Source organism: Pongo abelii, chromosome 16 (assembly GCF_028885655.2).
Source record: "Pongo abelii isolate AG06213 chromosome 16, NHGRI_mPonAbe1-v2.0_pri, whole genome shotgun sequence".
NCBI classification, from domain to species: Eukaryota; Metazoa; Chordata; class Mammalia; order Primates; family Hominidae; genus Pongo; species Pongo abelii.
In genome coordinates, this window is record NC_072001.2 from 51,408,638 (window position 1) to 51,433,587 (window position 24,950).

At 38.7% G+C, this 24,950-nt stretch overlaps 1 protein-coding gene across 2 annotated transcripts in view; it reads right to left on the minus strand.

The window, feature by feature from the left end:
• FBN1 (fibrillin 1) overlaps positions 1-24,950 on the minus strand; it is a 235,048-nt gene that overhangs the window by 70,185 nt on the left and 139,913 nt on the right. For both annotated transcript variants that reach the window (XM_063716643.1, XM_024232279.3), the window contains exons 17-32: positions 24,095-24,247; positions 19,300-19,353; positions 17,584-17,709; positions 16,419-16,544; positions 15,784-15,903; positions 15,439-15,576; positions 14,529-14,579; positions 12,782-12,907; positions 10,194-10,421; positions 8,713-8,838; positions 8,460-8,588; positions 7,649-7,774; positions 7,416-7,541; positions 5,778-5,900; positions 4,220-4,345; positions 2,061-2,186 (exon numbers count right to left, since the gene is read on the minus strand). In XM_063716643.1, coding sequence (XP_063572713.1) covers positions 2,061-2,186; positions 4,220-4,345; positions 5,778-5,900; positions 7,416-7,541; positions 7,649-7,774; positions 8,460-8,588; positions 8,713-8,838; positions 10,194-10,421; positions 12,782-12,907; positions 14,529-14,579; positions 15,439-15,576; positions 15,784-15,903; positions 16,419-16,544; positions 17,584-17,709; positions 19,300-19,353; positions 24,095-24,247 — 2,004 coding nt within the window. The remainder of the gene's footprint in view (positions 1-2,060; positions 2,187-4,219; positions 4,346-5,777; positions 5,901-7,415; positions 7,542-7,648; positions 7,775-8,459; positions 8,589-8,712; positions 8,839-10,193; positions 10,422-12,781; positions 12,908-14,528; positions 14,580-15,438; positions 15,577-15,783; positions 15,904-16,418; positions 16,545-17,583; positions 17,710-19,299; positions 19,354-24,094; positions 24,248-24,950) is intronic.

Sequence of the window (24,950 nt, forward strand, 5' to 3'; positions counted from 1 at the left end):
ATGAAAAAGATTTGAAGAGGATCAAGTGTTTCTTTGACTTCAAATCTATGTTCACGTGATTGACTCAAAGGCTGCTGTTCTTAACGTAAAGCTGGTGTCACTTCATGCAACTGTAGTGCACAGCTCTGTTACCATGGTCTTAGTATCTGTGCAAATTCAACTACGAAAAACAAGCCTTTCAATATAAAGAGTAAGATTTTCCTTCTTTAAACTGAGTTCAAGCATGAATCAATAAACAGTAGCATAAAATTTTTGCTAGACTATTACATTCTCAAATGAAACAACAAAACAATGGACAATAGATATAGACTAGAAGCAATGGCTTTCATTAAAATGGCCTCCAGACACTGTGTCTACGTTTCATTTAATTTGACAATAGCTTTTATTTATTGACCAGCACTGCGCCAACAGCATTGTATACATCATATCTTATTTACCTAAAACTATATTAAATAACATGAAAATGTAAGCTTTCTTCAGGGTAAGGCCTAAAATAATCAGCCACTGCACATGACCCAGTTAGCTAGAATTTGGAGCATTGAATTCTAGAGACCTCTTTCTTACGGGGAATGAAGGCTGTTCCATGAGATTAACTTCTCCTTTCATAAGCATCACTGCCTCCGGGTTGAATTTCAATGTGCTCAGCTTAGCAAAACAGTGGTATTATCCTCTATTAGTTAAAATATAATACAGAACTATCTTACCTTTCTTTTCACTACTGCCAGACCATCATCCCTTACCAAGTCCTATATTTATACTGGAAGCTAAAAATAAAGCTTGAACCATAGACATACAAAGCTAGGCACCATTTGTACCGAGAGGCCATATGGGGAGTTGAGAGTTTAAACACTGTGCCATTTATCAGAATGGACCCCTAGCCAGGCTTCACGTAAGGAGTAGCATAGTGAAAATGAAAACATTCCAGCTTCATGCTTCTTCTCATAATTTGGCTAGCATCTGTTATTTTTGAACCAACAATAATATTATTGCCCTCATCCTACATATCAATAAATTTGAAATAGCATTATTGGCCAGTTTGAAACAATAATAAATATATTTTGGTGTTTTCTTGAAATACGTTGATATAATTAAGAGGAGGATCTGCACATTTGCCCCACTGCCAATCTGCAAATATTTTAATGTTTGTTTTAAGTCATAAGAGCTTGCCAAACTGGGTTTTGGAATTAAAGACTGTTATTTATTAAGAAATTATTCAGTTACCTAATTCAAGCTCACCATGGTTTCCATTATGTTTTAAATTATGTTATACGCCATAATCTGTCAAATTAATATAAGTAACTAGAGTAAAACTTTATTATATCATTCCATGGACTTAATGTCATTGCCTCATATTTGAAAATACCAACTAAACACTTATAAACGAAACACAATGTCATTACCACAGAGTAACTTCGTCCATTTGGCATTTAATAGGATAGTCTCCTACAAATATTGTGAAAACATTTTCTCATGTGCTATTGGTAATGGACAAACAACATTAAAATGGTTCCATTATCACTTCATAAGATTTGCTAAGTCCCATGAATAAAGACTTATTTGGACTAACACGACTTAATACATCAAAAGTGCTCCTATTTAAGGCACTGGAAGACTAGTGAGAATTGATGAAATATATGAATTGTAGGATGTGTTCCTTTAAAGAGCAATTCCAGTTATAAACCTTAAATGAAGTGTTGGCAAAGGAGGTTATTGGAAAAGCCTTGCTTCAGTAAAGGGCCATGAATATTTGGTAATTAGCATGTTCACTAATTTGATATGAAAATGTGATTTTTAACCTCATAAAAATGTGCTATTTACAGTGTTAATTTATTCAATACACCTTTGCTCCCCCACAGGTCAAGAAAAAAACCTTCAACTTGGATCCAATACAAACGATGACAAATTTCAAAGAAGTGGAAGCTAAATTAATGAAAAATGTTATGCAAAATGCTTTATAATACAGTTAAAATGTATGAGTTTTAAAACATGTATCAATCTATAATTATGATACCAATCTCTTAACTACTTAATATTTTATTGTTCTACTTGAACAAACACACCTGTACAGCCAGTTTTTCCTTTTTTGCCAGAGTAGCCCATATCACAGTGGCAGATAAATGAGCCTTTCGTGTTTTCACAGGTCCCACTTAGGCAGATATTTGGATTCAGGTCACACTCATTGACATCTGTAAAACATAGACATTATTAATACATATAGCTATTTGATATCATTGAATACTTTCCCCCCGAGACATAATAACTATGACAAATAAATTAGAAAAGGTGAAATGCTTTCACTCAGAAAAACAATGTTAAATTTTAGAGGGCAATTTACACTTGCTCTTCATTCTTTACATTGCAGGCTCATTATTCCGACTGGCTTTCATCTGGCCCATAAGCAACAGGCCAGGTAATCAAATAAACAGATGGGCTCCATGCTGAGTTTAGAGCTCGTTTATGTGACAGTCTAGAAAACTTTCTAGAACAGCATACTCTGTTGCAGGATGAAAAGTTTAATTCAGTCTGCATGATGATAACAATTTAGTTTTCATATTTTGAAAGAAAGGATAGATGAACTGGTTGTCTTAGTGTAAGAAGAAGACTTCACTTCTTTTCCAAATTAAAAATTATTCATTTTTTATGACATTCATTTTAATTCTAGGACTTCAAAAATTTTCAGTAAAGGCTTTCAGAAGATAAATGTGATAAAAATGTAAATATAATCAATACCAGACTCTTGCTTCTGGCCAAGATAGAATAACAGGAATTAAAATTACATTCTCAGATGAAACAACCAAAAAAAATAGACAACAGATACCTTAAAAAATGGTTTTCTAGACATTGGATATTAGGCAACAAAAGACAGTGATCCCTGACAGAAAGAAAAACTAGGTGAATCCTACAATTGCCTGAGATTACTGAATAGGAGAGTTTTAACTCCATGGCATAAGGAGGAGGTACCAGACGGAGCCAGGCACTGTCCCTGAGTTGAGGAGATGAATCTGGGCATCCTGGAAGGCTGAGGTAGTTAGGGTTCATAGGGCAGAGTAAAGGACAGGAGAGAGCTACACAGAAGAAAGCAATGCCAGAGATTTGCTAAGAGTCTTCTGCAAGTATTCAGATGAGTAGTGACTAGCACATTCATATAAGGAAACAAACTACTCAAGGCTGGGGAAAGCACTACCCAAGAAAATGAGAGGCAACAATCCTCAAAGTTCACAGGGGGTCTGGGATTGTCCTGTTCCCACCAGCCAGACTGGAAAGCCTCATAATTCACAGGGAATTGGGTAGAATATCCAGAAGGGTCTTACCTCACTAACAGAGCAAAATTACCCCTAGACTAAGTGTAGCTTAAAAGCTTAAAAGCAAGACTTTGAAAGGGATCTATGTGTTTCCAAGTAATTTACACTTCAGAACAAAGTTCAAAAATATTTCTAGGAATACAAAAATATCTAGCACTCAGTAAGGCAAAATTTACAATATCTGACATCCAATCAAAAATTACCAGTCACTCAATGAAGCAGGAAAATATGACCCAAAATAAGGAAGAAAGTCAATTTATTCAAATGACCCAGAACTAATGCAGATGATAGAATTAGGAGACAAAGACACTAAAAGTTATTATAACTGTATTCCATGTGTTCAAACAGCTAGAGGAATGATTGAACTTATGCAGAGACACAGAATATATGAAAAAATACCCAAGTCAAACTTTTAGAGGTGAAAACTACAACATCTGAAATGAAAAATACACTGTATGTGAGGAAAGGCAGATTAGAGATCGTAGAAGAAAAGTTTATCAAATTTGAAGACATAACAATAGAAACTATACAAAACAAATAGATCAGTTCTAAAGTTTATTGCATTCTTGTCAGAAGTAAATTTTGTTTGCCTTTAGTCAAGGATTTAAGAAGCCTACATGATAGTCAAAGCAGAAGGAGGGTTAAGTGGACGAAAGTAATGGATAGGCATAAAAGAAATGTCCATCTGGAGCTGACAAATGGTCAGTCAGTCCACATAACATATCTGACGAGAGTACCATTTAATAGCCACAAGAAAGCTCTCTTTGGAATGCTGGTTAAAATATGAGTATTGTGCCCCTAAATATCCTTACTTTTCTTATGGAATCTTTCTATCAATGACCCAAACTAACTTTATGTAATTTAACAGTGCTTATGACTAATAAGACAAGATGAAAAATTCTGTCTTCTTTGCTTACCTACACAAGTCTTCATGTCTTCAGATGCCATGAATCCATCATAACACAAGCACCTGTACTCTCCAGGGATATTTGTGCACTGACCACCATCACAGATATTGGGATTATCTTCACACTCATCGATGTCTGCAAAGAATAAAACCAACAACCACAGGTTGTTGACATTGGTTCCACTGTTCAGTGAGAAAATATTAACTGACCAAAGTCAAATAAACTTAGCCTACTAGCGTAAGACTATTAACTCTCAAATCCAAATGAAGCTTTGCATAAACTAGCCCATTGGGTTATCCTTGGTAAAAAAAGGAAAAAATATTTTTCAATATTTATAATACACTGCTCAAGGGCAAAGTCCATACCTGCTTAAAAGTCTATTATTTATTTAAAATCTTTCTTTCATTTATCATTCAAAAACTATTATAAATCTTATTTTCTCTATTGTCAAATTATAAATGCCTGAATTCTATCAACTGTTTTAGCAATATTTTAAGGTAAGAATTACTTGAAATAACCATACCTACTTAGATGTTCTTAGTAATAATATTTACTTTCAACAATTTTTTTTTTTTTTTTTTTTTTGAGACAGAGTCTCACTCTGTCACCAGGCTGGAGTGCAATGGCGCGATCTTGGCTCGCTGCAACCACCGCCTCCCAGGTTCAAGTGATTCTCCTGCCTCAGCCTCCCAAGTAGCTGGGATTACAGGCATGTGCCACCACGCCCAACTAATTTTGCATTTTTAGTAGAAATGGGGTTTCACCATGTTGGTCAGGCTGGTCTTGAACTCCTGACCTCAGGTGATCTGCCTGCCTCAGCCTCCCACAGTGCTGGGATTACAGGTGTAAGCCACCGTGCCTGGCCTTATTTTCAACAATTTTTGTAGCCAAATTTATATCTAGATTTTTTAAGGGACATTTTTCTAGGTCAGTAAAATAATTTTGGTTCCTAAATCCAAATTCTCTTCTTAAGCCAAGCCAAAATCAAAGCCTATGTTATTACCCACTTTGTTTCTCACCTCTGCCTGGCTCACAGCTCTCGCAGCCAGGGTGATACAAAAGGAAGTGTAAATTAGACCACTGGTTCTCAAACTTTAGCATGCACCCAAATCATTGGGAGAGCTTGTGAAAACAAATTCCTGGGATCTACCCCAGTAGTTTCTGATACGGTAGATCTGGAATGGGGCCTGAGATTTTACATTTTTTAACAAGTTCTCAGGTGATGCTGTTGCCGATGGTTCAAGGAATAAACCTGGAGTTGCACTGAATTAGGCCAAAACATCAAACTCTTCAAAAGTCTGGTCAATGAAGGAAAATGTATTTTATATTCCATTTATTATATGCCAGGTACTACGGTAAGCTCTGTAAATACTATTTTATGCAGGCAATTTTAACTTCATTTTATAGATGAGGATTCTAATAATAGGTATCTTGATTAAGGATACAGTTAAAATATATGACAAACAAGGGTTTGGACTCAAGCCTGCTTGACTCCAAAGCCTGGGCCCTAAACTACTTTACTTAGGAACCTACTGAGAGATTCAACATGAGGCTAGAACCTACTCACCGGTGCATGATCTCTGGTCAGGCATTAGTGCAAATCCCGGCTGACAGCTACATTCATAGCTGCCTTCAGAGTTTGTGCAGAAGGTTTCACAACCACCATTCATTATGCTGCATTCATCAATGTCTAAAAGAAATGAAAATAATATCACCTTCTGATATGGTTTGGACGTCTGTCCCCTCCAATACGCATGTTGAAATTTAACTGCCATTGTAACACTATTTAAGAGGCAGGACCTGTAAAAGAGGTAATCATCCTATGAGGGCTCTACCCTCATGGTGGGATCGGTGCTGTTATAAAAGAGCAAGTTCAGCCCCCTGTTGCTCTCTTTCACCCTCATGCTTTCTTCAATGCGATGATGTAGGAAGAAGGACCATGCAAAATCCTGGCATCTTGATATTGGATTTCCCACCCTCCAGAACTGTGAACTAATAATTTCTGTTCATTATAAATCACCCAGTTTCAGGTATTCTGTTACAGTATCACAAAAATGGGCTAACACACCTCCCTCTGTGTTTATGAGCATGGCACATTTTTAAAGTTTCCAGGCATAGGTCAAATAAAGGGGAAAAAGCATTCTAGGGCAACTGGCAGTCACTGTTTGATTCCTTCAACAAACGTTAATGACATACCTACTATGTGCTAGAGATGAGATTCTAATAGTGAATGGGACAGACACAATCCATGCCTTCAAAATGATTACACTGCGGCCAGGAGACAGATGAACAATTAATTGCACCATGCATGATGTGCCATTTGCAATGCAGGAGAAGTATTGGGTGCTAGGAGAACACATCTCAGTTATGATAATAGGCACGTGGATGAAATTCTCTTGGCCACAGATTCACTTATAAACTTGAAATTCAGTTTGATTGGCTGAGGTTCCAATCTTTTTCAATAACCTGAGTTGAAGTTCTGAGTTGTCCTGGGCCATGTTTCAGAAAACTTTGGGCTGATTTATGGTTTTGGGTGGAAACCATCTGAGACTTGGCAGTTCCACATGGTGTACACCCCAAACCAGGCAAAAACTGGCAGTTTCTACAAAGTTTCGCTTTGACTCGGGGCACAATAAAGCCACAGGACTGTCTGTGCCACTCTTCACAGCACGACTAAACCTACAGAGGGCTGACCACAAAGCAAAATTCTTGTCCCACAAAAACCCATCTTTAAGGAGTGCCAGGCATACCTCAACTGCAGTGTAAGATACGAACATTCCATGGTCTTCTTTCCAATAGTTATTTTTTGAAATCTTTTAGCTGATCTAAACCACATAAGGGCAGTGATTTCACCTCAGCATTTTTGTCTTTTCCACAGCACTCACCGTGTTGAGTTTATTTCAGGTGGTTAGTTACCATCATTGGTATGCATGTGCGTAGACGAAGCACATGCTACTACTGTTCCCCATCCAAACGGCATGGGTCAAATTATGCTTATTAGAGCTAAAACATCCTATGTCCTTCATTTAACTGGCTCTTTAAACAGATAATGGAGATGAGATCCAAAGATCGTGAGCCACTATAAAAAGAATGTTGCAGAGAAACAAGAAAGATAAGTAAAAGTAGTGATGAAAACAAAACTCAGAGTACATGGAGTGTTTTAGGGAGAGATGAAATAAAATAAAATAAAATAAAAAGAACTTACCAACACAAAATAGCCTATCGGGAGTTGAATGGTAGCCAGGGTTGCAGGCACACTGATACTTCCCTATGAGGTTCACGCAGCGGCCATTGGGGCACAGGTGTGCACTCAGCTCACACTCATTGATGTCTGTTGGGAAAATAAGAAGAACACCCAAACATAAGCTTCCAACTCTGGCAGTGATGTCGTTCAAACAGCTGACCACAAGTAAATGGTGTGAAAGTCTTCCTCCTTACCGATACACGCAGAGATGTTGGGGGACAGCTGATGGCCAGGTGGGCATTCACAGCGGTAACTTCCCTCTGTGTTATGGCAAACACCACCTCGGCATAGGAGAGGATCTCTCTGACACTCATCAATATCTGCAAAATGGAAATGACCATGTTAAAGGTGGGGGCCTCATCTCCTCCACCAGACCAAGCACTCCTCCCCCACCCATTGCTGGGTGTCCATATTGACCTCCTTGTCTCAAGGCGGGACAACTCTCTGGTGCTATTCATACACCAGAGCTCCCTACAGGATCAGACTAAAACCAAAATGCAGCCAAACTCTTGGTTTATTTTCTTCTCCTGCACTACCCTGCTTTCCTTACTTCCTGACAAGTACCTTCTGAGAGAACTTGTTCACAGAAAGAAATAACACTTTTGCAAGAATCTCCATTTCAAACTTTGTTTCTAGGAAACCAGACCTAAAGCAACCAGTTTATCAATCGCCTTTTCTAGAAGTGTTGGACAGACACTTCGTAAAGGGACCTCTACTACAGCTTCTGTTTCAATTGTCCTCTCTTCCCCCAGGTATCCATTTCAGGGGTTAAACTCACTTCTCAAGGACCCACAACTGGTCTCGGCCATCACCCACAAACCCACAGCACGAATTCCCTCATTCTTTCTACCTCAGTCTCCCTGTGTTGCAGACTGATTCCTAACTTCACTGGTCTGGAGCCCAGTGCACTGGGGCAGCAGGAAGAACCTGGGACACAGGCTGTGAGCCATCAAAGCTTCATGGAATCCTTCTCTTTCCGTGTTGATCAAATGATCCCAAACTTACCCATGCAGTTCTTCATCATCATGAATCCACTTTCATAGCCTTCATCGCACTTGCATTCAAAGTCCCCAGGGGTGTTCACACACTGGCCTCTGCCACAGAGGTCAGGAGATATGCGGCATTCGTCAATGTCTGCACAAAAACAGCAAGTGGCAGCAAATGAGTCTCAGGACAGCCTTAATTCTTGCGACAATATGTTAAAGATAGAGTTTTAAAGGATGTCCCCTCTCCTGGCCCTTGAGGCTCATTCACTGACCTGTGCAGTTCCTTTCTTCGGAATCAAGAGCAAAGCCGCTGTCACACCTGCACTTAAAGCTGCCGATGGTGTTTCTGCACTTGCCGTGGGTGCAGAGGCTGGGTATCATCTTGCACTCATTGATATCTTCAAGAATAAGAAAATGTGGGGCAAAATAAGTTTATGAGTAAGCAGTCAGGAGGTCTCAGTGCCCACCATTTTAAATCATGAAGGTTGGAAGTTCTTGATTTAAGGTCTTGGCAGTACACATTTCCAAGAATGTGTGATGATCCATGAGATATATGACTTTGTAAACATTTCTAGCCTTTCAAATTTCTACATTTTATAAAGCATTGTTAAAGAAGCAAAGAATGTGTCTATTCAGACTTCTAGGGCCCAGCACACTGCCTGACACATAGTGAATATTTAACCACTACTTGCTGAATGAATAGATAACATATTCTAAACCACTAGTATCTATATTTAAAGCACATAGAACATTATTAGAATATATTATCCTACAGCTATCAATTGACTGTGTAGCAGAATGAGATATTCACTTAATACTGTTTGGTGCTTTTTTGGATATGCCAAAAATATAAAAATTTCAAAGATATAATTTATAATTTAAATTATTTGCAAATAATTTGTACCATTTAAAAATCTTTTCTCAATGTATATACCTTAAGATTTCTTTCTTTCTTTCTTTTTGTGAGACAGGATCTGCTCTGTCATCAAGGCTGGAGTGCAGTGCTGTGCTTGGCTCACTGCAACCTCTGCCTTCCAGATTCAAGCAATTCTTGTGCCTCAGCCACTTTAGCTATGATTACAGGTATGCACCACCATGCCATGCCTAGCTTTTTTTGTTTGTTTGTTTGTAGACACAGGGTTTCACCATGTTGCCCAGGCTGGTCTTGAACTCCTGGACTCAAGTAATCTGCCCACCTTGGACTCCCAAAGTGCTGGGATTATAGGCATGAGCCACCGTGTCCAGCTCAAGATCTCATTAATATAATTTAAAGAGCTTCTTGTACACTAGAAGACTCTACATACATGTAACATGTAACCTGAGTTTCCCACTACGGGCCCTTTTTCCAAAGCAAGACCAAACACTCAAGAAATACACAAGTAATTTCTACATGTGAGACAGAACTGGGAGATTAAATCTCTAGAACACCAAGTCCTTCTTCAGCAATGAATTACCATAGCCTTTGGAAGCAAAATTAAAGTTCCTTTGAATTTACGTAACTGACATTTAAGAGGGCCACCTAGAAACTATCTGAAACTCTCTCTCCATACAAAACAATTTTAACCCTCAGGACTTCTTGGACCAAACAGTTAAAAAAAAAAAAAGTTCATACTTTTCTAAACAAAGATAATTATATAATTCAGAAAGCAAAAAGTCCATGCTGGGATGATCAAGTAGAGTGCTGAGATCATGAAAATGCACCCTATTGGTCTAAAAAGGAAGGCAGTTGGCCATGGAAAACGTAACACTGTACCTTTGAAGAAAGGCTTTCCATTTGTAATTTCTTTTGTGGCAAATCCGGGTCCTCTGGGACACAGCTCCTCGTACTCAGGAGTATTTCTCATGGGACACTCCTCGCATTCCTCAGTACCCCAGGCTGCCCCAACGGAGCAGCAGCAGGCGTCCATGCGGTGGCGGCCAGCAATAGGCAGGGTGCACTCCTCGTCCTCGTACCTCAGGAAGCAGGTTTCCAGGCGGATATCTGTCAGAGAGAATCAAGGGAGGTTAAATAGAGCCACACGGCTTCCACTGCCCCAAACTGCCAACACTCTGTTAGGCAAAATACTGCACACGTAATAATTTGCCGTATACGTATTGACTGGAATTAGTTTTATTCCTCAAAAAAAAAAAACCCAGGCTCTGGGGTAAGTATCCTTGCCTAATAAAGACTCTCTGTGTCAGCCCATGTTTGCACCTCCTATTTCTGAAAAGTTCCCTTTCGACGTCTGATAATTCTACATAAGGAATGGTATTCTGAGAGATCCCACGATGCTCTTTCGGGAGATGTTTTCTACTGTACAGAAATACCTATCACCGATGCATGCACGCCATGATGTCTTGGCATGTCCTCCACAGCTAAAAGCCAACTGTACTCTTTATTGTTGGAGCGTGTCTGCCCTAGTGCAATCACCTTTTCCTCAGACCCACTTCATTTTTGGAAAGGTGGAATGGTGAACTCTGGAAAGAGGACTGCCTTACTTGAGATTAAAGAGAAAAATACAAAGAAAAGCCATTCACTTTTCTTCTCAAATATTTCTTTCACCTAAACACGTGCTTATGGGCACATTCTTCAAGGTACATGTGGGATACCTCTAGCCCCAAACCCAAATTCATGGGCTTATGAAGAAGAGCAGAAAGCCTAGCAGAGCAGAGGTCAGAAGAGCTGGATTTTGGTCCTCTTCTGTAACTCAGTGGATTGTCTTCAATAAATTATCCTAAACCTGAATTTCCACATCTGTTATAGGATGTTGCACTCATCTCTCAGAAGGTTCTGTGAAGCTCAAATGAGATTATGCATCTGAAAATAATGAAGTGTAATTGAAACGTAAGATGTATCTTCCTTCTCTTTCTCCTTCACAATGGGGTCATTAACAATTTATCTAACTCCCTGGGTTTCCTCTAACATTAGAAAGTTTTTGAAGTCTTCTGGGCAGTTTTATATTCAGACTGCCCATATTAAGATAAATTATTTTTAAATGAATCCTAAATTAAACACTGAAGCATCTTTCAACTGAAGAACCTAGAAGAAGATTCTCATTAAATACTGATCCCTCCTAAACAAATAAACTAAGACTCAGAATAGCATTAACTGACATCCTTAGTTACAAAAATACTTTTGGCTTTGAATTCCCGCTTCCATTCCATATTATTTATTTACACTATAAACTATAAAGTTCAATATTTAAAGGTTTGTTAATTCTAATTTATAAGTGATCAAAATCCTTCACTGTATACCACTTTTTTTTTTTTTTTTTAGAGACAGAGTCTTGCTCTTTTGCCCAGGCTGGACTGCAGTGGCGCTATCTCGGCTCACTGCAAGCTCCGCCTCCCGGATTCATGCCATTCTCCTGCCTCAGCCTCCCGAGTAGCTGGGATTACAGGCGCCCGCCACCGCGCCCGGCTAATTTTTTGTATTTTTAGTAGAGATGGGGTTTCACGGTGTTAGCCAAGATGGTCTCCATCTCCTGACCTCGTGATCCGCCCGCTTCGGCCTCCCAAAGTGCTGGGATTACAGGCATGAGCCATCGCGCCCGGCCGACTTTTTTAACTACCTACAATAGTCTTCACTAAGTGTACACTTCAGAGTAATGTGGTTTCAGATGCAAAGTACAGGTAAGCATCATTTCCAGAGTCATGGACTCAGAAACCAGTGATCCAAGGGATATACTCTAGGCAGGCAGAAGCCATAGTAGTAACACCAGAATAAGTCTGCCAGACCTTAGATGCATGAGATGTGGGATCTCAAACTTGCCGCTATCACAAGCCCATAGGGACTTAGGACTTAAGAGTTCTAAGGACTTAGGGTTGGGGTGAGACAATTTGGCTAGAGGATCCCACTTGGGCTCTAGCAGTTGGCATAGAGTATCCCACTATGACTAGCAGTGATACCTGCCTTGGGCTTTCTCAGGTTCACTTTTCAGGGGAGTGGCATCTTCACTCCTGATCTCCCAGGTGTTTTTGCAAGGACCTGTCCTTCTGGCCAATGTCAGGGTATGCTTAGAAGACATGGGCTACAGTTTCCAAGTATGTGCAAATATTGTTCTTTTCTCCACCACTCAGGTTGTATTTTATAGTTCATGGCATATGGGGCCGATTTAAGAGCTCTGGAAAAATAACTGTGATGCTAGTGATTTAAGGAATAGTTGCATATCAACAGAAACTACAGTTGCTCCTTACTATTCGAAAGACTGTCAAAGGAGCGGTCATGGACCCTATCGGATATGCTGAACTTTGGAGTGTGTGTCTGTACCTGAAGCTAAGTGCTCAGCTATATCTTGTTAACTTCATTTTTAATAATCGTTAATAAATTATTATTAGAAAAATAATGAGCTCAGTATTTACCAAGACAGATCCTTCCTGTGGCATCCAAAGTCATTCCACTGGGACACTGACACTTGAATGACCCCCTAGTGTTAACACACAGGCCATTTTTGCACACTCCTGGGAACACTTCACATTCATCTATATCTAAAAAGGAAAAAAAAAGCATAAAGTTAATATATCTTTATAATATCATTCTACCTTATTCTACTCATGGAGTCATAATTATTCCCCATTTTGAACCTGGTAACTTCATAAAACTAGTTTGCCTACAAGTAGTTCATGTAGAATTTCTAGGGTGCCTGAATAGCAACCAGAACAGGCCCACCTATTACTAAATATATAAGAGTTTCTCCATTGGTTTCAGGGAATAACTTTTGAGTTGTAGAGACAGGCAGCTGGTGTGAGTTCTTGGAGACAGCTCTGGTAGCTGTGGACATTTCAGGTAAGGTTCCTGGCAATATAATTTGCTTTATGAGACCAGATGTCTGGAAATGAGTAGAGAAGCAAAAACCTGGTTTTTCAAACTAGCAAAGAAGAAACACCTTGAAGGTCAGCATAGAAAAATATCCCACCAAGGAATATGTGGGCCAGTGAAGGGTCTCTTTTAAGAAGTTCTGATAAATCACCAGAAAATGTACAATCAATTCTAACTCAGCCACGGTCTCAGGCTGTTCTGTCCATGCTTTGGTCTCAGGTTGGGTTGAGGAGAATTAAAAGATACTCATGTTCATTCATTCATCATTCATCTAGTCTCTCTCAAATGTACCAGTCCTTCCCAGTTTGCCTAATGGAGAGCAATATGTTCTCTGCACTTAATTTGGAAAAGTATTCACCACCAAGTTAATCAAAAGAAAGGCACTTACTTGTCAATGCCAAAAAAAAAGGGGGGGGGGAACATTAGCTAAGAAACTCATACACACTGTGTCTCTATTTAGAAGAAATAATTTTCCACACCAGGAATGCTGAAAAAATATTCTGAATCTTTCCTTGTAAGAGAGATCAATGGGGAGAGGGTGGAATCTACCTTTTTGGGTTTTTTGTTTTGTTTTGGTCACTTGTACAACAAAATATGCTGCTGAGGTCAGATAAGTTATTAACAGCGGGTCTGGACCAGAGAAAGGCCAAAGGATTCAGTCATCATTTGGAAAGCAAGACCTTGGGTGGGGGTTGTAGTGTGACTCTTTGTTTTAACAGGGAAAAAAACTTCATTTCATCCCACATATGGGACTAATTGCTGTTTTTAAAATTTTTCAGCTGCTGTGTCATGTCAGGTTGTGTTAGTCACCATGACCTATGTCTATCTGAAACTCCACGAGAAAGAATCACAGCAAACTGAAGAAACTCCATGCAGACTTTCAACAAAGAGAAAACAGAATGTGTCCTTCTAAATCATCCATGACTGTGAAACAAACAAACAAAAAATGCCAGGACAAACCAAAGAAAGGCAAATTTTACAGACTCATCAAAAACTTCCTGTTTTTCTCTTCCTGATAGCATTTTGAAAGTGCAGTCTCTCTAAACTGTGATCAACCTAAAACATTTTCAGCCACCCACCCTGTCCTTTGGACATAGCGTTCTGACACTAGCAATAGTATATAAATGCTTGTGAAATTAACAGCTGTTCTGTTTTGTAGTTCTCATTATTTTTTTTTCTCTGCTGCATATTTCTCCCTGTGAAGTTATATGACAGCTTTATCCAGTCCGAGTTAACACAAACATTCATTATGCACACAAGAATGTATGGTTTATAAGTAATCGGAAATACCTTCACATTGGGTTCCTTTAATTCTTGAGTACCCTTTACCACATATGGGATCTGTAATAAAAAGCGAAAAACAAAACAGAAAACAAATTTGAGATAACAATATCCAGACTTTGCAGTTCTGACATAGTGTAAGAAACATGAAAGATGACCTGGAACATGAAGTAGATTGTGTTGCTATAACTATGAGATAACAAAATGTTTCTGTGATTGCATAGGTGAGGAAGAACAGTAATGAAATGTCTCCTCAAATAAAGCTCAATTCCACTAAGATACTACAAAAGACACAGACGTACCCTATAGATCACGTTAAAGTGATAGCTAAGAGGAAAACTGAAGGTAGCTTTCTCTCTTGCCGTTCACCTGAAAATAGGAATCACACTATAGAATTACTTTAACATGAATATGGAAAACTCAATCTATAATTTGGAGATCTCATAGCCTCCAGCATTCACATAAATTTACACATTTATATATTTAAACATTAAATCAGCAAAACCATGAGCAAGGCTGTCAAACCTCAAATTCCCAACAGATTTAGAAGAAACCCTTATGAAGTTTAGTCATGAATACCGGTTTCTTTACATCAATTAGCTTTTTGAAAGATAATCTGTACCTATCAAAAGCTCAGAACCTCTAACCACAAGGTTCCCAAGAGAGCCGGTAGGCACTGGTGCACCAGGGAAGCAACACAAACTAATCACATTACAATGTGAAGATAGAAAATACTAAATGAACAAAATCACATAAAATTTGACACTTCTTATTTCCCACTCAGCAATATGTTCGGGGCCATCAGGATTAAATCTTTGCAAATTCTCATGTGAGCCTAGATAAATGAAATACTAGGCTTCCCCTTTTTATGCAAAGACCAGTGGAGCGGTATAGGAACCACAGCACGGGTTTCTCTTACCAACTTGGCATAGGGTACACGGGCTTCCCCACGCAGCACCGAGGGAGGAGCAGCACTGGGACTTCAAGGTGGCTCCATTGATGTTGATCTCACACCGCCCATCAATGACAGTCTGCCAGCAAGTGCCCTTGATGGTTTCTGCAGAGGAGGGAATAATATTTAATAGAATCTATATAAAAATTCAAACATACACCTTGGAATTATAGAAAAAATAGCATTTGAAACAACGAATAATGAAGTTTTTAATATTGTTCATCCATACTTAAATTCTTTTGCAGGAAAAGCTGACATTAAGTATAACAACATTGATAAACATAGAAGAATCATTCTCAGAAAGATAAATACCTATGCAGATGGTTTTTGTTGCATCCAAAGTACTTTCAGAAGAACATTCACAAATAAAAGAGCCTGGGCTGTTCTTGCAGACTCCATTAATGCAAGGACTTGATTCGCATTCATCAATGTCTGAAACAAAAACAGGTCTACATTACTGCTAAAATCTAGTCTTGGGCCTAAAAGAGTACTTCAACTTTGACCCCAGTTGCTACTACATATCCTTAATCCCACATAGTAAAGCTGGGCTAAATAGTTTTTCCTACACTAGATGGAATGCCAAAATAATAACCCTATAGTATAGACTAGTACATCTCTATAGTATGGAATATGGGACTTGGCTGAATCTTTCTTTTTATTTAGAAAATCTGGAGTAAATGTGTATGTGATTTCTGAATGAATAGCTCAAATAGCAGACACATAACATTTTCTTTATCTATTAAATGATGGCAATTAAAATGCCAATTACGAGTAAATACCATAAGTGGCTTACAAAGTACATACTAGTGCCATGTAGAAGCACAGAATTTCAACTAAATTGGCATCACTGTCTAAAATACAGGAGACTCTAATTTAGTCTTATGGTTTTCTAATGGCATTCCAAAAGATAGCAAAGTACACAGTATAAGAACAAAAATATGGTTTACCTTCACATGTTTTTAGATCAGGTTTGTAGATAAATCCCTTGGGGCAGGTACAGACAAAACTTCCAGGAGTATTTCTACATTGTCCATTGTCACAAAGGAGACTGTTCAGTACACATTCATTAATATCTGCAAAGTCAATGAAAATAAACACTTAAAAAGGGCCCAAACTTTGCCTGTATCTACTTTGCTCTTTTACATTAGATCTTTAAAGTCATAACGATATGATCAATTCAAGCAAAAAGGCAAAACTCCTGTACCATTAGCTTTTACCTAAACTATCTCATTTTAGGAAAACAGAGGCTTGACCTGGTTTTAAACTAAGTATCTAAACTAAATATCTACAAAGCCTAAAGTCACTAGGCTATTTAATTCACTTATTTCTTTAGCAGGAAGAAAATACAGATTTGCTGGAAATCATTAATCTTTATATAGTTACATTATATAATTAAATTTATATAATTTAATTCATTTTGTCGAATTAAAAGGATTAACCTTATTGATTTAAGGAACTAAATAAATATTTAGAAAGTATGGTCCATCTTTGATATGTGTTAGTTCCAGAATGGGTGTTTCTTCCTTATAATAATTCAAACTGTCTCCAGGTATGATTATAAAGTATAAAGTAATCTGTAGCATTTATGATTGTCATGGGGAATTTAGCTTCATGATTCAGGGACCTCAGGAAAACTGCTTGCTTTCCACTGAATAATATGCCTGTCTGAAGCAAAACCCAACTTTAAGAGAGCAGGTATTCCTGAAAAGAAGCTGTGGTTTCTCTGATTAAGTCTAATAAATGGTTAGGAGAAGAGCTGCTTCTCTCTCAGTAAAATCAAGGTTGACTTTGTAGTCACATGAGAATGGCTCAGAATCTCTGCATCTTATATCTAATGAGCTTCTCTTTGAAGGAGTGAAATCTGATACATCATTATTTTAAGGAGCAAATCATTTCAAGGAGTGAATCTGATACATCGTTACTCATAAACTGTGAAGATTCAGTGATGTAACTTTTTGTTACTAAAGATATGCATATGCTGTGCTGACATCCGAAGTATAACGTGTCCATTTGCCCAGTCCTCTAAGCTACTCAAAGGCAGTTTTCTCCCAGCAATGAAAGAAGGAATGCATTAAGCAGGAAATGTTTCAGAAAACGGGTAAAACTTCTCACCAACGCAGTTTTTCCCAGTTGAATCCACTTCATATCCTGAATTGCATATACATTTATAGGTCCCACGAAGGTTTTCACAGATTCCGTTTGGGCAAATATCAGGATCTAGTGCACATTCATTTATATCTGCACCACAAAAAAGGTCAAAATCAATTAAGATTATAAAATAAACACTGAATGAATTGTTAAAAATATAACACTACAATAAATGTAATGACCTTAGGAGCTACAGGAGAAAAAAAATCGATTTCACTGGAAAGAGAACACTCAATCTCTTTTTCTCACTGTAAGATATTCTGAGTCAAACCTTTCTCCCACAAGTTCCTGAGAGGAACTTTGCGTCTCAGCTGGAACTACAAGATAACCAATCCTTAATCAAGCTGAAGGAGACCTCCCGGACTTCCCCTAGTCCAAGCACCAAGATAGAAAAATGGATCGACAGCAGATCCCAAGTCCCGACAACTGGTCTCCCTACCACCAGCCCCTCTTTCTTCCATCTACCCTTCACTACTCTACACTGCAACCATTCTTACCATCCTAAAAACAAGGTATTATATCGTTCTCATGGTTCAAACTTTCATAGGTTCAACAATATCCTCAAGATTAAACTAAAATATAAATTCTTTGTTTACTTATCCCAGACTTCACACTCTTCTGTGAACATATAATGTCCTCTTCACTCTGCGTCAGGAATGCTTGGAGTAGGCCTATTTACAGGTCAAAAGCCAGCTGCAACACCACGTGCTCTGAAAAAGCCTCCGCTGCTCTGCCCACCTGAGGTGGGGCCCTCCCTCTTCTGTACCCTCACAACTGAGGAGGGATCTCATAGTCAAGGCAGGTGCTGAATGACAACCAGTGAATGGATAGTCTCAAATCCTGGTGCCTGACTCTTCTATAAATTAGGGTTGACTTTTTTTTTTCTTCCAAGTCCCTATCACAACTTACTTATTCCCCATTAACTCCTTATTCGTTATAAGTTTCCTTACCTCTCCTCTTTCCTCCTCTAAATATCCCCTCCACATTTTCATTCACACACAATGATGAAACTAATCATGCTGAATGAACTGACAATCAATCAGCCAGTCCATGTTCTTTCAGATCTCCCTGAATCAAACTACGTAGCTTTATATTAATAAAATAATCCCTTCCTCTTTCTTGTCACCTATTTTCATACTTGTTCCAATTCTCTCTTTTAACTTTAATTCCTTGCATGGCACCAATATTTCTCTAGCTAAATATTTCATTCTCTTCTAACTCAGTTAATTGTTGTCACTGCTCTCTATTGCCATTTTATAATACTGAGCACTTAACAGTTAAGAATCCTTCAGAATGCAGATGGAGAATGGTTCAACTAGCCCATCATCCTGAGTGGTACTTGATAGTGGAAGATCCACAGGAGAGTCAGGCTGCCCCTTCTCAAGCATGAGCAACAAAAGTCATTACACGTCATCTGCGAGCACCCATCAACCACACTGGGAGAGCACCTGACACCCTCAGTGGCCAAGCCCCACAGCCACACCCAGAAATCCTAGAGCCCACAGTGCCCTGGCTGCTCTGCCACTGAAGGCTTCTGAACATCCCAGATACACGGCACAGTGATGGCCAGAGAGGGAGTCAGGCCAGACTAGTGTAAAGGGATCAACTGGAAACCCACAGGAAAGCCTGATGCTGCCTCTGCACATACTGAAGGTAGTAAATTTTGAAAGGAATCCTTACCACTGCCTGCTGACGTCATCCCTGGCCCACTGCTGCAGAGTGCCTGATATTCCGCTGCAATAAATTAACAGATAGTAAATGATTCCCTTGTTTGCAGAACAGGTAGATCCTGCCCTTGGTTTTGCACACATCATTTCCTCCAAAGTGAGTAGAACCAAACTTAAGCGGTAACGGAAAAGGAGGTATCTCCCCAGGGAGTCACCTTTACACCAGGCTCCCATTTTAAAGGCTACACATCATCGAGGAAAACAACTTTTAAGGATACAGGCAAGTTATAGCAATTCCTTGTGCAAAGCCCTTTCGGAAAAGGTGTTTTTCCTATAACTTGATTTTGTTCACCAGGGAACACTTTACACTTACGGTGAAATGTGCCTGTTAAAATGTGGTTTCTTAACTGTTAATAAAACTTTCTCCCACCATCTTGGGGATAATCTTGTTTCTCAGTGCTAGCTGTTTTTTCAGTACAATTGGTTCTTAACATTTCCTCATTTCTCTCTGCAAATTCTCTAGCCTCCTCTCACAAGAGCAACAACAGAATACCTACTCTTGCATTTAAGTGTAGTTTTAAAGTTAATATGTATCAGGATACTGGATTCATTATGATATGTCCATAGAGAAAGTACTGCTTAATGTTAAAACTGTGAGATCATATTGAAGAAACTGAAGTATAAAGAATATGTCCCCAAATTTGAGATAGAATCAAATTTCTATTTCTTAAAATTAATACCATGTTTTATATACAATTCCAACAATACTTGACATAAGAGTGAATGCTGAAAATGTAGAACTAACTAGAATCACACTATCCAAGGAAAGGAAACTAGTGTCCCTTTAAGTTGCCAATGGTTTCTGGCAAACACAGTCTCACGGTCAAGTGTAAATCATCTGTGCTTAAGTGGAAGGAGAACTGGATATCAGGGGCTGGGGCTTATTGTAGAGGCGACTGCACCTCACTGCTGAAGCAAATAGTTCCTATCTCCTGCATGCCAGAGAACTGCATCCTGATCACAGTGGACATCAATGAGTTATACAACCAAAAATTATCATGTCTTCTAACAAATGTGAATTTGAGAAAGCAGTGATGATTTAATTTTCAAACCATCTTAGAAGGGGCCAAAAAAACAACAGATGGGAAGGTGTGTTTGAAAGCCAGGTCTGGGAACAAAAAGAAATTCATCTTTTTTATTCTGCTATATCAGCAAAAAGCTAAAATATGCATGAAATACTGTAAGTAATAAAACAAGAAAACCAAAATCATGCCAGTTTTATAAAAAGAACTTTTAGAGATAATGACAATTTTGCTGATGTTTGGCCTAAATGGAAGCAAATTATTGTCACCATTGTTTTCCATTTAGGCAGGATCTGGTACTGCACCATTTTTTGTAGTGAGCTCAAATAAGCATGGGTTTTAATACCGATGACAATGCTAATTGCTGGGAGTTTTGGAAGCAGCCCTTTTCCTCTGTTAGTTTCTTCTCCCATAAATTTGGAATGACAACTCCCATTTCACCTGGTGGCTGTACAGAATTAACATTACATGTTTAATGATTGAACGTGTACTGTGCACAGCTCAGGCCCTGAATAAAAAAATAAGTAAATAATAGTATTATAAATACATAGTAAGGGGTAGGTGTTGATGAGCTAACTCAGTGTAGTGCCATGGAGTCAGTGACATGAGGGATCCATGAGAAAATCCCCCAGAATTACCCTCCTGTGGGTTTAACTGACCAATTACACTCCCGTGGGTTTAACTGATCCATGTCTGTGAAATGTCATTGTCAGAAGGCTGAGGACACAAGAGGGCTTGCTGAACAATGTGAATCAGCTCCAGCAGCCAGTGAGAAACAGCTTCATATGTAGCTTGCCTGACTTGCAGACCACAAAGATGAACTTCAGATTTTGTATATTTGGAGTCTCTCCCTCAACTGACTGAAGACATTCCTTTTGAATATTTTCAGTACTTTAAACAGCCTACCCCCCATTCTTGAAATGAGGGATATCCTACATTCAGATGGTTCACGACCAAAGAGGTGGAGAAACCAAATGAATGAAACTACTTCCAGTGTGGACCTTTTTTTGGGTAAATTCATTCAAATATAAGACAAAAGTTAGTGAAACCGGGCCTTACATTTAACTCTCTTTAAGCTTTACTGTTGCTTTGGTTTGAATGTGTCCTCCAAAGTTCATGTGCTGGAAACTTCATCCCCAATGCAATAGTAATGCTGGAAGGTGAGGCCTAATAAGAGGTGATTAGGTCATGAAGGCTCTACCCTCATGAATGGATTAATGTCATTATCATGGGAGTGAGTTAGTTATCATGAGACTGACTTTGTTATAAAAGCACATTCAGTCCTCTCTAGCTTTCTCTCACTCCTGCATGCTCTGTTGCCCTTCCACTTTCAGCTGTGAAGTGACTTGGCAAGAAGGCCCCCCACAGATGCTGGCACCTTGATATTGGACTTCCCAGGCTCCAGAACTGTTAGAAATTAACGCATTTTCTTTATAAATTACTCAATCTGTGGTATTCTGTTACTGCAACAAAAACTGGACTAAGACAACTGCTTAAAGAAATCTGGTCTTTTGGTCACCTTTTCATAAACTCACATAATTTCCCTATGGATTTTAAGAATTCTTTGGAAGTGCACTTGGTCCAGAGGAAAATGTAAAGGCAAATAACTATATGCACCAAGGTTCCTGGATTCTAAATCTTGGCTCTTCCAATCATTCAACATGTGAACAAGTCACCTGTACTCTTGTGTGCCAGCTTTCATGATACTTGTCTGTATTGCAAATTCAAAGTAGGTAAGAAAAGTACTTTGAAAAGTTAAAGTAACACACAAAAGGATGATATTAATAATAAACAACTATAAAGTTATAGGAAAGTATCTTCAACAGAATGATATTTGTATATAATAAAAGTATTATAAACACATATTGAACTGATTGGTGATCATACATAAAATGATAATTTCTATATTATTCACTGGGTGAATTCATTAGCCAGAGCAGTTTTCTTTCTTTAAATAGGCATCCCTCATTTCCTTTTTCTTTCTTTATTGAGACAGAGTCTCGCTCTGTCACCCAGGCTGGCGAACAGTGGTGCTATCTTGGCTCACTGAAACCTTCACCTCCTGGATTCAAGTGATTCTCCTGCCTCAGCCTCCCGAGTAGCTGGGGTTATAGGCGCGCACCACCACGCATGACTTTTTGTTTGTTTGTTTGTTCATTTGTATTTTTAGTAGAGATGAGATTTCACCATGTCAGCCAAGCTGGTCTTGAACTCCTAACCTCAAGTGATACACCTGCCTTGGCTTCCCAAAGTGCTGTGATTACAGGTGTGAGGCACCATGCCTGGCCCCCGATTTCTTTTAAAGTCTTCCATTTAACTTTCTCTAACTTTTCATAGTATATTTTAATGTCCAACTATTACTTTCAAATACTATCATTTTTAAAATAACAAATCTTTTAAAATTATGATTTACTCTTTAATTTGTTTGCTTTAGGGCAGAAATAAACTGACTAAATCCTATATGTAAAACCAACCAACCAGAGCTACATATTTTCAATATTAGGTCTAACTTTATTTTAGGACATTAGAGGTCCACTGCCAAGCTACCTTAAAATTGTGTTTAAATACTGGCGGAACATTGTTTTAATTTCAGTAAACTATTCTTGTTTTATAAATAGAAATAATTTACAACTGGACAGGACCTTTTGGATTATCTAAGGCAACTCATTTTGTAGATGCAGTGTCTAAGGATAGCTTGTCTGCATTATTCTATTTTATAATTATGTTTATTAATATAAGCCACCTCAAATCCTTTCGAAAAGTAGGTGAGGAAAATTCAGAAATAAGCAAAATACACAGACAACTAAATCCCCTAATTAAGTAATTTGGCTGCCTGTTGATGGAGGAAGAGAATTCTGACTCGCTATCCAGTTCTCTTTTCATTAGGCCATGTCACTTCAACTGGAGAAAAATACTTTTTTCTCTCAGGTTAAATCAAATCATTAAAGAAAACCACACCGGTCCGGGAGCAGTGGCTCACGCCTGTAATCCCAGCACTTTGGGAGGCCAAGGCAGATGGATCACGAGGCCAGGAGTTCAAGACCAGCCTGGCCAATATGGTGAAACTTCGTCTCTACCAAAAATACAAAAATTAGCCAGGCGTGGTGGTGCACACCTGTAATCCCAGCTACTCAGGAGGTCGAGGCAGAGAATCGCTTGAACCCAGGAGGTGGAAGTGGCAGTGAGCTGAGATTGCGCCACTGCACTCCAGCCTGGGCGACAGAGCAAGACTCCATCTCAAAAAAAAAAAAAAAAAAAAAAAAAGAAAGAAAGAAAAAGAAAACCACACCAAAATCAATACGTGGGATGTAAACAAAATTTACAAATGGTTTTTTGGAAAGCTATTGGAAATAGTCAAGTAATATGACAGTTATTTACTTTTATGCTGTGTAAAAGTCTGCTTTTATAATAGTTTCTGCAAAATGCAAACATCATGAAACAACTTTAGAAAACAAGGCAAGGTGCATGTATTGCAAACAGCTTGAGTATTATTGAGGTAGGAGAGTTTATACGAGAGGCACAAATACAATGCCTATTCCAAATAATTATGAGGCTTAGATAAGTACCTGTGACTAGACACTGGCTGGCCTCTGCCAAGACCCCAAGAAGGCACATGGCATACCTGGAGAGCAAAATGTCATCTTTCCCTGTGAATTCCACAAATGCAAAGACCTCAATGGTGGCAGAAGGCTGGCAGTACGAGGGCATCTCCATGATACCACATACCTGAATTCTGTGCAGGACACGGCTGGCAAGGTTCCCCAAATGCATACTCAGTGCTGGCACAACAGCATTCAGATTTAGTGACAGCACCAAACAAAGGTTTGATACACTGGCCTCTCTTGTATCCACCATAGCATGTGCTCCGCATGTGTGTGTCTAAACAGGAAGAAGCATCTGTCATCACACTGTCACTTCAAACAGATGAGAACCCCCCAAGTCAAAGTTGAAGAGGGCTTTATTTATCCATCATCCCTGGTGTAACTCACAGGGAATGCCTCTGATATCAGGGCTCCATTTGAAGAAAAAATAAACAAAAACAGAAAAACAAAACACGTTCAGCTTCTAAGCATTGGAAACTAATGGCCAGACTGTTTCAGTTTTCTAGGGAGTATCATGGTTTACTAAAATGTGAGGCCCTTCAATGCTGGAATTATATCTCACTTATTTTGTCTTTCTCGGGCCTGTGCAGAGCAGGAACTTAATAAATGTTGAATTAATGATGGATGAATGTTGAATCTCACATCCTGCTAAATAAGACCTTTATTAGAAATGCGGCCTATCCCAAAATAAACATGCAATTACTGAATGTCTGAATTAGGTATACTTTCCAAAAAGGAGAAAGTTTAATCTGTAAAAGGTTCGTTATATAAATCTGTAGATGTTGGTCAACTAAGCTGTGTTATCTTTACCACCAGGAAGAGAGTCTCCTGCTATGCCCTATCCTTTTCCAATTCAAATGGCTTACTGAGTACCTTTCTTAAAAATAATCTGGATAAAATTGGTATCAATTTTTCAACAAGTCTCATACTTTTTATAAAACTTCATAAAACTATTATCATGAGGGTTTCTGGAATATCCA